The sequence below is a fragment of the Anomalospiza imberbis genome, chromosome 2, assembly GCF_031753505.1.
Source record: "Anomalospiza imberbis isolate Cuckoo-Finch-1a 21T00152 chromosome 2, ASM3175350v1, whole genome shotgun sequence".
In the NCBI taxonomy this organism is placed as follows: Eukaryota; Metazoa; Chordata; class Aves; order Passeriformes; family Viduidae; genus Anomalospiza; species Anomalospiza imberbis.
The window spans coordinates 73,972,188-73,986,092 of record NC_089682.1 but is presented as its reverse complement, the minus strand read 5'-3'; the positions used below and the strand labels follow the sequence as shown (position 1 = coordinate 73,986,092).

The following is a 13,905-nucleotide window of genomic DNA, read 5'->3' as shown; positions in this document are numbered from 1 at the left end:
AGAAAAAGACCCTGTTAGTCTACATAGAGCGGCAGCCCTGACTTTGCATTTCTAGTCTTCTGAAGTGCCATTTTGATCTCAGAATATTGTGATTTAATGTGTATTCTGTTCTTAGTACATAATTTATATACATCCCATGTAACTTGGGAGGTTCATTGATGTAAAAATGCCAACTGACTTGTAGTATTTTTGAAAAGTGAGTTACAGTAATTAGAGAGGAAATGGTACTTACTGCTTCAGATGGTGTTAAAGCTTCCCAACCAATATGCAGCTTTTAGTCAGCTAAGCTCCTTTGCAAAAGGAAACACCTAAAATATGAAAATTGCTTATAAAGTAAGGACCAAATTTATTGTTCAGTGTGTCAGTGACTGTATGGGAGAGTTGCTTCTCTTGAAAACTTGTGTCATTGCAGTGATCGTGATCACTCATATTTTGAAAAGTACAAAGCTGGCAGACGGTCTCATGGCAGATAGTTTTTGTGAAGTAAATACTTTTTAAAAATGTATTGAGCCTGGAACCATGAGATCTGTCCCTGTAAGCTTTTCTTCTTCCAGATACCTATTTTATATAGATACTATGAATAAAACATTGTTCTACAATGCATAGTAAAATTTCATAATCAGAGAAACTCCAGGTGTGATTATTGCACAGAAGAAAGAGGGGTTCTATCAATTTTAGCTGTAGAAATTAACTATAGTCATGGGATTAATGACTTGAAATACTAATATATGCAGCATTCTAGATTTTTTCAAAGACTGAAGAAGAATTAGTCTAGAAATAATTGCTTCTTACGGTATAGAAGGAAGGAAAGAAGCTCAGTTGCTGATTGTTGAGATTTATTAACCCAAATAACATTAACAAAAACAAACAAGAAAACCCCAACCACATATTTTGTTAATTTAAAATTAGTTGAAATTTCTTATGCAATGATTTTGCCCATACTTGAAAATGACATTTGTTACAAATTGTAAGAGTTTGTATTCTGTGACAGGATAATGGATGGCACTATTTTAATGATTATCTTAAAGGGTTTTTTCTTCCAGAATGAACAGTTGTTGTCATATATTCTGTATACATAGAAAAATGGCTATGAGAATTTCTCATTAGAATCTCAATGAAGGTGAAAGCAATTGTAGATTGCTGTTTGGAAAAAAAATTCAGAGGCAAACTAATGTGATCAAAGTTTACAGAAGTGCATGTGGTTGTTTATTTTCTGGTAGGAACTCTGCTAAATTTTCCCAGAGAAATAATGACATTGAAGTGTGTGGTAATACATTTTGAAATGTTGCTGTATTACAGTTTTGTATTTCTGTAAAGCTACATGCTTAGGTATTTAATTTCCTTGAGTAAGTGTACTAATCACAGTTCTAGTTAATAATATCTAAGGAAGCATCTCCAGACATGTCTCTTGACTGTCTTGGCAATCCCTTACAGAGTGCAGAGAGATAGAATTGTTGTTTTGCATCAGTGAAACTTGACTGGTGTGTGTAGACAAGGTGATACTCTAGCCACAAAATATGGCAGCACTACTCAGTGATCAAGGCTTGAGTGCAAATTACTCGGCTTTCTCTGAAACTACAGTCTGAAGTAAAACATAATTTCGTGAAGGAAGACAAGACATCACATTACTGTACTTGTTTTCGCAGTATGAAACTGAGCTAGAGCTTGATGTGAATGTTTTACTGATATTTCAAAGTAATGAACAGTGCATTAAATACTGTGTCAGCTTTGCTCTAAACGGAGAAATCTAACTTCCAAGAAGCATTATTCATGCCTGACTGAAAAAACTGTATAGGCAAAGCATATGTCTCATAAAGTAATTTCTGAAGTAAATTTGAAATGTGTGAAGAAAGTATTTCAAATAAATAGAAATCATTTCTTAGAAGCTCATCTTTCTATAGAGAAGGCCCAGAAATGGTGATCTCATTTCACAAAACAAATCCATCCTATGTGGGGTTGGTTTGTTTTCCTTGAATTTCTAGTTCTGAGTTCTAGTAGTGAATTCACTTCTGCTTTTGAATCACAGAATCGTCTTGAGTTGGAAGGGAGCCACAAGAATCATTGAGTCTAGCTCTTTAATGAACACCTCTGCGGGTGTCAAACCCCAGATACTGGTGTTATTAGTGCCATGTTTTATGGAGACAACAAAAAGCTTTTGGTAAAATACATGTTTTAAAACTGGAGAGTAAGCAGAAATATTGAGAGGCTTTCAGGAGTACTAGTTATTGAATGATGCTTTGCCTTATAGAAGGGTTGGAACAGAGAAATCTTAATTCATTTAAAATTTAAAAAAAGTAAAAATATAAATTGATACATAATATTCCATTTATTCTGGTTCTCTCTGCTCGTCTCCTCTTTGAGATTATGCCCAATTCATAGGACACAGTATTGAGAGGAGTTGAAAAGGATGCTCACTCCCAAAGCCCCATAAATTCAGAGATTTCATTGGTGACTAATATATAAAGTAGAAGGCTGTGGAAAAATGGGGGTTTGTCCCTGCAGTAGAATGCTGCTGTTCTAATTTATTTCTCATTGTTAAGCATGCATTTCATACATTTAAGTTAATGTACCTGAAAATTTTACATAGATACCATTATGCTGATGATAGTTTTGATTTGTTTTCAGCTGTGGGATTGGGATCTTGGTGCTTCCACATGACCCTGAAGTATGAAATGCAGGTGAGTACTGATAAGTAGCTGTGAATCATTTTCTGTGTGTATCTTGCTGTACAGTCATTTTGCCATTTCTTGGCTAGATGAAACTTGTATAAAATTAGTTAATCTATCTTAAGTATCATTGTACATGACTCCTGCTCTCAACAAGGCAGTAATGCAGGTCTTGTTTCAGTAGGTATTATCCACTGATTATATACAGAAATATATACTTGTGTCTAAAATAAGAGCTATCATCAACTGCTTATGGTGGTAGAGGACACTTTTGGATAACCCTTTTGGGAAATCATGTTACCTTTTAACACAAGATGTTATTTTTAAATTCTCACAGCTTTGGCATAATAGCAAGCAGTATAAACTAGAGTTGTTACTATTTATTGTAACTTTTCTCATATTTGTGTTTCTGTTTATCTAATTGTACCGGTAGCATTAATTCTGAAATCAGTATCTTCTGAGTAGTGGTAATTGAGTCATTTTCTCTCTATTTTCAAGTAGACAGCATTCTGTAACAAATCACAGGACATAGGGATTGTCCTGGTATTTCCTGTTTTCTAAAGGGACACAGGAAGTCTTGTCTTCTTGTCCTCTTTTAGGTCTGCAAAGAATAAGGAAATGCATCTTTGAATTAAAGTCAGGGTGAAGTGGGATGTTGTTCAAGATTAAGAAACCTACATTTAAAAGTCTGTGCTGGAAGTCTGTGTTCCCACCACTGTCAATGGAAATACAATTTAATCAGTGGAGTGGAGAGAGGCTGGGCTGAATCATTCTCTAGACTCGACTGGCAATCTTTGCACAAAAAAAAGATTCATTTGTCTAAACAGAGATGTTTAGTGTTGTATTAGACCCTGTGAGTGTTCTCTCAAGCCTCCAGCTTCCATCCCACCGAGGTGCAGGTTTCTTAGACTCCCTTCACATCTGCCAGTCTTGGATAGGTGTATAGGGAGTGACAGAGCATCTCAGGTGGCATTAGACAACTATGCTGCAGCAGCTGAATTGAATCCTGCATTTCTGATGATCACAGTGGGACTACATATTGCTGATTGTTTCATGTTTGCCTCCATAATGCTCTGTTTTGTATCTCTGGCATGTGGTGAAGACTGTCAGCTTCCACAGAGCATCCTGTTGGCACCATGCAAGAATATTTGGTGCTTTGCTTGGCATGAAAAAGGTGGTTTGTAGAACCATTTCACCACTCTCTCCCAAATTAGGGTGCCATTTTCCTGTATTTGGTGGTGAAACTGCCTTGAATTTCCACCTTTTTCATATTACTTCCCTCAGCTGCTTGTTCCTATCATGGCCAGTATTTCAAATTCTCTTTCTCACACTGTTGCAGAGGTGAGCAAGGGCACCCTGAAATCACGATCATTTAAATGATCCAGACTTAAAACCTTTTATGAAGGGAGAGATTGTGGGGGTTTGTTTGGTTTTTTTTGGGGTGGGGTTTTTTTTGGGGTGTTTTTTGGTTTTGGTTTGAGTTGTTTTTCAGTTGTTGTTGGAGATTTTGTTTGTGTGTATAGAGGCTTTATTTTAATCCAAGTCACTTTGCTGCTACTTGACCAATAGTTCTGGTGTTGCATCAGAACAACTAAGGGGCCTATGAACTGTGGTAAATAAAGTGGGGCAGAAGCAGATGAGAGGGAAGCAGGAATGTCTTGCATCATCTTGTCAACTGATGTAAAAGGCTTCGTGTGAGGCAGAGAAAGTACATTTATTTTGGCAGCCAAGTGAAATCCACAAGCAAGCCATAATTATTCCAATTGTTTGCTTACTGATCACCATGGAGGAAGCAGTTCAACCAGTAATAAACTTTCCTCATTCACTTTATCTCATGTTAGGGTTAAAAATCAACATAGCTATTCAAGAAGACTTTTTTTTTACATTTGTTTTGTAGTCTTAATACTGTAAATGATCAATTCAGTTTGCTTAATTAAAAAAATGTGAACACTTCTGTTATTGAAAGAAGGTGTTTAGAATACTTCTGAGCAGTTCTCCCCTTTCCTGTTATTTTTATGGGAATTTGCTTGATTGGATTCTTGAGGAATGCACAAAATGCTTGTTTAGCCAGTGAAATCAGCTCCCTGAGTTCCCTTCTTTCCATAGTTCTTCATTGTCCAGGCATGCCTTTGACAGTACTCCTAGAAGCATTAATTCGTTTGGATACAAAGTCATTGTCTTCTGCATGCAGATTCTAGTTAAGATCTTTGGAGAGGCTCTTTGTTGCTACTGTAATGTCCCTGAGATGCTGCCAGCATATGAACTTGAGTGTAAGCATCTGTCCAAATTTGAAAGATTTTCCTGTATTGTATTTCTTGTTCTTCCCCCACCTTTTTCTTTAATGAGGTGTTAAATGACTCACACTCTTGAACAGCCACATGAATTAATCCTTTAGCTAATTCCTATCAGACTTGGAAAAGCACATCTCTGAATTTGTAAAATATATTACTATAAAGCTGAATTCAGCTATTGCTTCTATTTTGTCCCCTCTAAGGCATCACAGCAAAGATAAACTACTGTGATGGCAAGGTGCCACTGAACATGCCTGCTAGCTTCAGCTGCTACCAATGTTCCTGATACTGTCTTTGTGCTGCCTGTTGTGGTGCCTGACCATGTAATGCACAGATCCTGGGATTTAAACCTTGCTCTGCAAGGTTGGTTGTGTGCTGGCTCAGCACCTGGACGTGGCTTCCTGTAAGTCAGACCAGCCTGATCTCCCCACTGGAGAGAAGCATTGGCAGTGTGGGGGAAGAAGCAACATCTGCCCTATCTATCAGTGGTAGCTGGGCGGAGAGCTGTTTAGCACTCTTATGAAACAGTTCCTGAGCTTTATATGACCAAAATTGCAACAAGCTAATACTTCACACTCAAGATAATACACCTCTCTCCTTCTATAAAGAATTAGATCCACTTTTTTTTTTTTCCACAATAGGAAATTTCAAACCTAAAATGAAGTTTTTGACTGTGCAGTTAGAAAATTATCCCAATCCAGGCAGAATCAGGCTGGCTTTATAAAAGAGTTTGGGTAAACTGCTTACTGCTCTTAACAAGTCCTGTTGTTCAGAATAACATGGTTATGAACTTGTTAAGTACCCTGTAGCAGTGGTAGGAAAGCAATTTATTTACAGGCATAGCCACCAAGAACTTTGAGTGATGATGGAAAAAGGTCAAAATCTTTTTTGCATCTAGTTCTTGTTTTTCTTAGAAGACAAGCTCTAAAAGTTCTAAAAGCCCTAACTATTAATGTTTGCTTAACATATTAGAAATCAGAGGCTGTGGATCTTCATTGATCCATTTGTATCCTTTTTCATTTCCATTATTTTCAGTCTTTCATAGGAGGAGGTAAATTTAACTCTATATTTATAAGCAGAAATTCATGAAAATTCTTTTTTGAGAAGTTTTACAAGAAAATTATGCTATAATTCTTTTTCCTTCTAATGATAAATGGCAATTTTGAGTTTACCTGCTATTAAGAAATCAACTCTCTTGTGATTACCATTTTAATTCCACTCATTAAGGTGGCAAGATCTTGGAGAAATAACTGTTTTAGCTTTAACACACCAATCCTCTCCCAAAGTATAAAAATTATTTAAGATAATAAAACATTATATGCTGCCATAATTTCTGGGGGAAAACTCAACAAAACAGCCCACAAGATCCCTGCATCAAACAAACAAAAAACCCTGTCTCTGAATTCAAACAATGTAAGAAATTTCTAAAATTAGGAAGTAAACATGCGAGCACATTGCCCGTCCTAATAGGCTAAAATTGTATTTTATGCTATGGAAAAATACAGCATTTCAAGTTCTCTGTCAAGTAAGAAGATGCTACTGACTGTAAGGCCACAGATGGGATGGTCTTCTTCAGCCTGGCTTTACAGAACTAATTCTTACAAATATTTTAAGAGGTGTGAGCAGCAAAAATGTCAAGATTCTTTGAAGGCGTGGGCATTTATGAAGCGTATATTCAAAAGATTCTGAGTTATAAGCTTTTAATGCAGCGGCTTTCATAGCTGAACAGGGTTTGACAGTGCTACATGTCAGAGTACAGTCAAGAAGATGGATATCCAAATGACTTAAAAACTCCTGTTTATTAAGACTTACCCTTTCCTTAATTAACTTAGACAAGCTTGTGAGTTAAAAGTAGCTTTCATGTTTTGATGTCTTTGCTTTTTATAGCTGTTGGATGAACTGCCAATGATATACAGTTGTTGTGTGTTTGTCTACTGCCTGTAAGTATTTGTTAATTTTTTTTTCCTTGAATATTTATGAAATGTTAACTTTTGAAATGTAGAGTCTCTGAAGCCAAATTTAGCATATATAGAGAGAAAGCTTCTACTGCTTTCAGTGAGATCTGCTTTTGTGCAGCATTATGATATTAGAGTACTAGGCTGGCTTTAGGCCTAGTTTTTGCTAATTTAGATATGTTTTACCAGTGGTTTTTTTAGTAAGGAAAAAAAACCACTCATTAAAGATTTAGTGTAGTATACAATCAGAGCTCAGTGCTACTTGTATAAAAACAGCAGACATAATAAAATCAACCTCAGTAATGCCTACAAAATTAGCTAAACTATAGCTTATTTGAGCTGGATTTCTATGATGTAGTCTGGCTCGAAATGAAAATTCCAGGTTTCTGGCTAAACCTGCTTTTCACTCATCTGTAAAATTAAAGGGACAAGATTTTATGAGGAGTTGAATGCATATTTTGGGGAGAGCATCTTGGAACATGCATGACAGCTTAATGCGATGCCAGGATATGTTCTCCCATTTCATTTTGGGAGCAATGTAGCATTTGACAACTGTAAAGATACCCTAAGTTGGCTTTTTCTTGCCTGTTGCTGCAAGGCCTGGATTTAATATAATTTGTTCTGTCACTTGGCAAATCCAAATGATAGATCAACTTGTTGCAGACTAAAAGAGAAAAAAAAAAGTCTTTTTGCTTTTGAACATGTCAAATATTCAGCTGTTGAACATTGTGATGTCCTGGTGAAGATTATGGTAGCTTGCAATGGAGATGGGATGCTTTAGGACCAAACCCCTATCTATGGAAATTGCCCTCAGTTTGTGACTCATACATTAGTGTGATTTGTACAAACTCAGGACCAGAATCATAATGCCTCTTTTAGTGGAAATATTTCCATTGTATCTCCCTCTCTCCTTGAAATTGCTTTTGCATTTGTCTGATTTGAATGTGATTGGAAAAAAGGATGAGAAGTGGCTATAAAAATCTATCTGATTTTTTTTTAGTGCAGTGGTTACATTATTATCTTCAAAAGCACTGAAGTCTGTTACTGCATTTATAATTTCAGTAAGATTCTGTGCATGTATGTCTAGTAGCAATTAAAATGCTCAAAAATGAGCTAATGTGTAGTTTAGGAGGCCTTTAATAATTGTTTTGGTTTGCACAGGACATTCCCTTATACATCATTCAGTTCTGCTGATTCTCAAACTGTGTAATTATTTCAGCAAGCCATTTTTCAATGTAGCACATTGTGCTGCCTTTAGACTTTTTGTTTCCTAGATGTATTTTTATTTTATTTCATTTTATCAATTCATGATGGTGTCTATTTCTCCAAGTTTATAAACAAAGGAGCTAGACAGATTTAACTTCGAATTATATAGACAGCTTCCTCCTGATGATAATGGGCTTCTCAAAATACATTTTTGTTGGGGTTTTTTAGACCGTTTTTCTGATGTAGATACAGTCTGGGATGTGTGTGTATTTCCATCACAGCTGAGACTGAGGTGTAGTGTAGAGATTGTGAAGTTAATTTTAATTGTTTGTTTTACATACTGGGAGCAGTCAGGTGCTTTTACCTTCCACTTTTACCAGTACCCAATCTAGCAAATGTACTGCAGTGCAACTGTAGTGAAGCCATAAACAATCTACATTTTAACAAATCTGAGTTCAGTGTTTTGTAAGGCAGTCCTTTTCCTATACTGCTGCTTGCTCAGTAATGTTTTTGACAGCTGTGTTGCATTTTAAACTAATTTCTAATTTACCATACATTATCACCCTGTAAGCACCTTCTGAAAACACTTCTGCTTCACAAACTGTTTTCTTAGAGTGGGTTACTTCTTGCCATATGCTTGAGCTTATTGGTGTTAGGGTTTTTTTGCCTTAGATTTTTAAAAAACATTTATTGGTAAGAGCATTAATTTTTTTCTTAAAATAATGCATCTTTATTTAAGGAGTTAGAATTTCTTGGGGGGCCTAAGACTAATTTGGATCAATTTTCTGACAATTTTTTTTAATATTATACCTTGGAAATGGCATCCGTGATATGGTAAGCGATGAATGTTATCTCTCTCCTTTATCCTCTCTTCCAGGTATGAATGTTTCAAGTACAAGAATACAGTCAATTATGCACTGCTTTTCTTGTTAATAACATACAGCGTCGTAGTCAGCATAGTAAGTAACTTTTCTAATATGGCATTTTCACCCTTGGGTTGGCAGTTTTTCTGACAGTCGAGAAATGTTGTAGAGGCAATACTAAATCTCTGTCACTTCCAGTCAAGAACGACAAATTATTCTTTTGTTGGGAAAATTATGTTTCTGGCCAGAGAAACCTAAAACCTTTCTATCTAAACCACTCTACAGAATAAATAAGGAAGAAAAGCAATAATCCAGTTGCTGGAACAGGAATGTGAGAAAAACAGTTGCCATTGACTTGATATGAGACCTTGGATAAGCTGTGTTCCTCACCTTCTCTCACTTTAATTCATCTGTAGAAATAAGAATAAATCTGTTGGACTGCAAAAAAGTGAACTGTTATATCCAGTCCAGGATGCAGACTGGTGTTCTAAAACAGGCAGAAGAAGAGAAGAACTTAGTTGTTAGTTAAAATGTTTCTAATTTTTTTTTTTGTGTCACAGCTAACTTGACTCCCTTTGTCAATGGAGTGTTTTTCCTTTATGAATAAATTCAGTTTCATGCTGTCAACCACAGATGGAATTTCCTATGTAATTTTTATTGGTAACCATTTCTTCAAAAATAAAATATTATTGTAAGTCATCTTCAGCTGCCAAAATACTTGCCTCTTCTCTTCTATTGCTCCTGAAATTTTTTACACTTGTGGCACATTATGCCTGAGGTCTAGTGCCCTTCCCTCTTCAAGAACATAAATTAAATTAGCTGTATAACAAATAGGAAGAACTACTAGCTGTTTCTAAAATGAATTGAAACATTAAATTATTGTCAAAAACAATAAAAGCAAATCAGAGTTGAGTATGTTTTCTTCGTTGCAATGCGTATCGAGAACATCTGGTAACTTCAGCATCTTAATTAGTTTTGTGTGTAGTCAACTCTACTAAATTAGAAGCCTTATGTTAATTGTTAATATTATGTTAATTGTTAATATTGATATTTGTGCTTCTTAGTTTAAAATAATTCCACAGTTAAAACCTCAGGTTCTGCCAGAGGAAACTTCAAATATTTGATCAGTTTTAATGGTGCATGGATAGGGACTCATGGCTTGATTCTAACAGGAGACGACTTGGCAATATTTAGATTAATAATATTGTGATGGTTCTGTTGCAAATTATTTCTCTTTTTGAATCTTTCCAGGTTTACCTAGATTTGAAAGAGCCGGTATTCCATCAGGTAAATCTTGTTCTATTGGAGCAGCTAATTTTGGTTTTCAACTATTCTATTTTAGTGGTATACGTTATGGTAGAAGAAAGATGGAGGGGAAGCGCAATTTGCCATTTGCTTTTTCTTTGAGCAGTATTGCTGCCTGTCATGTCACCATCCTCTTACTTAGTGACCTGAAAAACTAGAATGCTTCAATATGTGTTGTCTTTTAGCTTGTGACCTAATATTTCCCATGGTTTTCATCAGTGGCAAATGTAATGAGGTGACCCTAAGGTGTGTGAGAGAGGAACAGCTAAATGAGTCTGTCTGCTGCTTTCCATTAGCAGCTGCTTTGAATCTATGACCTTACATCATAAGATGTCTTGATTGACTTAGCACCACGTTCTTCTCTCTGCTTTAACGCACTGGGTTTTTTAACTACTCAGTTTTACTTTGTGGAAATTCAAGGTGAGTTTAAGCACAGATTGCCTTCTAGGGTTATGTAGCAGACTGCTTTGTAGAGGCTTAATGGAATACTTGGTACAGGCTCCTTTTGTAGCAGCCCAGGAGTATTAATATGCATCCTCTGCCTGTGGAGATAGGACTTGCATCGCTTACCTCTTCACAGGAGGTTAGAAATGATGCTCATTTCTGTATGTCATGGATAGTTTTCCCTCATTTATGATTTTTTTTATTAGGAATAACAGCTGAAAAATTGCCAAGCAAAAAGCAGAGAGGTCTTTGCAGGACATAGATTTAAAGCCTTAATTTTTGAAATTTTTAGTGCCACTGCTTGTCAAAATGTGCCTGCTGCATCAGCAGTTGTAAAAATGATAACTGGCTTCTGTTGGTGGATTAGTGAAGTGCTGATCAAGAGAATAAATTTTCAGCTGCTCCAAATAATCTCCCCTAGAAACATGAATTGTTACTGTACCTGTTGATAAAATAGAAAAATGCAGATTGGGGTTTTTTGATTATTTCAATTAAATCCTTTGTTTTTTGTCCCAATTTACATTTCCAGCAGAAAGATACTGACTGGGATGAAAGTGACAATTTCTGGTGCTTTTACTGAACTGGTCATAACTGGTTTTGAATGAAGTGTCTTAGAGTAGTTTTGTTAAGAGCAGTGGCAAAATTTGCTATTTATAATGAACTTTTATCTCTTTAATCAATTATTTGCCTAAGCTGCATTTATTGGAATAAATACATCACAGCTTCACTCTAGTCCAGTTTGATGCATTGACATATGTGTTGCCCCATGTCACAAAAACTAAAACAATAGCTATTACAACATTTTGGGAAAGAGGGAAATAGAGAAAGTTTAAACTGTTGTCCCAGACCTTTAATTTTCTGCATCTGATTTCTCTTAGATTCAGAATATGAATTCCCTATTATAATTTATACATGAGGAATCAATGTAGAAAATATTTAGATCCCTTAAAAGTGTTGGACATTTTACAACCATTCTTTGCAAATTGATTTTTATGGAGAATGTACATTTATGGCCGAATTCCAAATGTTCAAGTACTGTACTTATTTTTTCACAGTCTATGCCAAATATGTAGTAAATCCTGAGGAAATATTTCCCTGACTGCACAACTAAACAAGTTTTTTTTTTTCTTCTACATTATTTTAGAGTGCATTAAAAAAAGTTAAATAATTTCTGTAAGCATTTTCAAACTGCTTTTCAAGTCACTTAGACTTGAAATAAAATTAAATATGCTAATGTAATCATAGTTTAAATCACAATCTTTCTAATTGGGTTTAGAAAGTAGCATCAGGAGATAAAGCAGCATTTGGTTGCTCTAGGTGTTTGTCTATAATCATTTTAAGTTGTGAGCCTTGGAAAAAGAGGAAGAACTACAAGGATAACTTTTTATTGTTCATTGTTTCAATATGGACTGTGGTTTTTTTTTTTTTTTTTTTCCTCTGGAAGAAGGCCAGTAAGAATGGAAAAAAGGAACATATTATATTTAGCAACCAAGATCCAATCCTCATTTTTCTCCACATTACTTTCTATTTGTCTTTCCAATTTAGGCTCATAAATTGCCAGCTGCCAGCAGGGCACAGAGGTGATTTCAGTTTGTTATCCATGGCACAGTAGCAATAGAGACCAACTTCTTTTTCTGCATCCACATATTAAGGGAGATCTTTAAGTGTTTTAGTGCTTCAGTTGTAGGAGGAATGAGATGCATGTTTTGGGCAGTTGGAGGTAACACATCGTTAGAAGGAAAAAAACAATTCCTGTTTGACAAGTGGTCAAGTATGTTTTGCCACCTCATCAATTAAATAAAATATATTGATGGCCTTTACAGGCATATATTGTCTTGTTTATGTTCAAATATCTCAGGTTAGAGTACTATTAGTCCTAATTTTCAAGGTTCTAAACAACCTTAGGTCCCAGCTGCCTCGTTGTTTTTAAGGCAGATCATTGTCACAGAAAACAGCTGTGCCTCTCCCCTCTTTTCCATCTGGCACACAAATTTATTTTCTGACGTGAATTTGATTGGGGAATTCAACAGGTTAAAACTCTCCTCTGAATTAATTTTAAATCAGATTATTCTTTATCCCTGTTTGCCACATGTATACAAGGAAAGGGGCAGGAGAAGAATGGATGCTGGTGTGAAGTGACATACATTCCACAGACATACAAAGAGAGCCCTGGAAGTAGAAGTAGTTACTCTGGAAGTTAGATTTTCAACTCAAGTCTTACAAGTAGCCTTCTTCTTAATATGATGAGGCCTAGGAAGCTATCACATACAAAGCAACATGTTCCATCCTGATTTGTTTGCTGGCTGCCTGCCATACCTGATCACTTGGAGTGATCAAAACCCTCGTTCAGCTAGTGGGCCAAGTTATGTGAATAGGGAAGTAGTTCTAAAAACCTGTTTTATTTGCGTGATGGTTTGAGGCAAATTTTAGCAAACAAATAGTTAAAAGGTTAATGGAAAGTTAGATTGAATAGCTGTTTCTTCCACATTAGGAAATGTGATGTAAAAAAACAGGCACTCTAGAATGTTCTTGTGGTGTCCCATGAGAAACCAAGCCAGCTGGAGAAATAGATCAGTAGGAGAGTTGCAAATAGGGTAAGGTAGTGACTAGTGAAAAATTACTGAAGGAGATTATGAAAAAGCCTGAATTTTCTTGGAATCAGTTATGGAACTGTTTTGTTTGTTTGTTTGTTTTAACAACCTGTAGCAGGAAAAAGAAGAGTGTACTGCTGGTATTTGTGATGATACAAAGTTCAGAATTATCACTGAGTACTGGGGGAAAATGAAGCAATAACTGGGATACCCAGAGGATGAGGATGAGGACTGATTCAAAATGGAGGACAAATGGACAAATACAAACTATTCTTGTTCTAAACTGTTCACAGGTCACCAAAGGAGGGGAGGGAGTGTCTGGATGTCTTCACTGTTTACAGCATAACAACTTGACCAGGGATTTTTTTTTTTGCTTTTGATAGATGTAAAATACAAGTATTTTACAATACAAGTATTGGATTTACTTCTTCTGGTGACTTTGAGTAAGAGGAAGAAAGTAAACATGGTAGGAAAAGGCATTTCATTTGCCTTAATTTAAAAAATTAATAGTTTTTTTTAGGGGTGTTTTAAATACACAAGTGCAAAGAAAAAGGTGAAATCAAGATGAAACGTGTAGGAGTATG

The 13,905-nt window shown here is 35.7% G+C and overlaps 1 protein-coding gene across 2 annotated transcripts in view; it reads left to right on the top strand.

Moving 5' to 3' along the window:
* Positions 1 to 13,905, top strand: part of ACER3 (alkaline ceramidase 3) — a 50,313-nt gene that overhangs the window by 23,854 nt on the left and 12,554 nt on the right. For both annotated transcript variants that reach the window (XM_068181749.1, XM_068181750.1), the window contains exons 3-6: positions 2,626 to 2,678; positions 6,845 to 6,897; positions 8,996 to 9,077; positions 10,233 to 10,268. In XM_068181749.1, the coding sequence (XP_068037850.1) occupies positions 2,626 to 2,678; positions 6,845 to 6,897; positions 8,996 to 9,077; positions 10,233 to 10,268 (224 nt within the window). The remainder of the gene's footprint in view (positions 1 to 2,625; positions 2,679 to 6,844; positions 6,898 to 8,995; positions 9,078 to 10,232; positions 10,269 to 13,905) is intronic.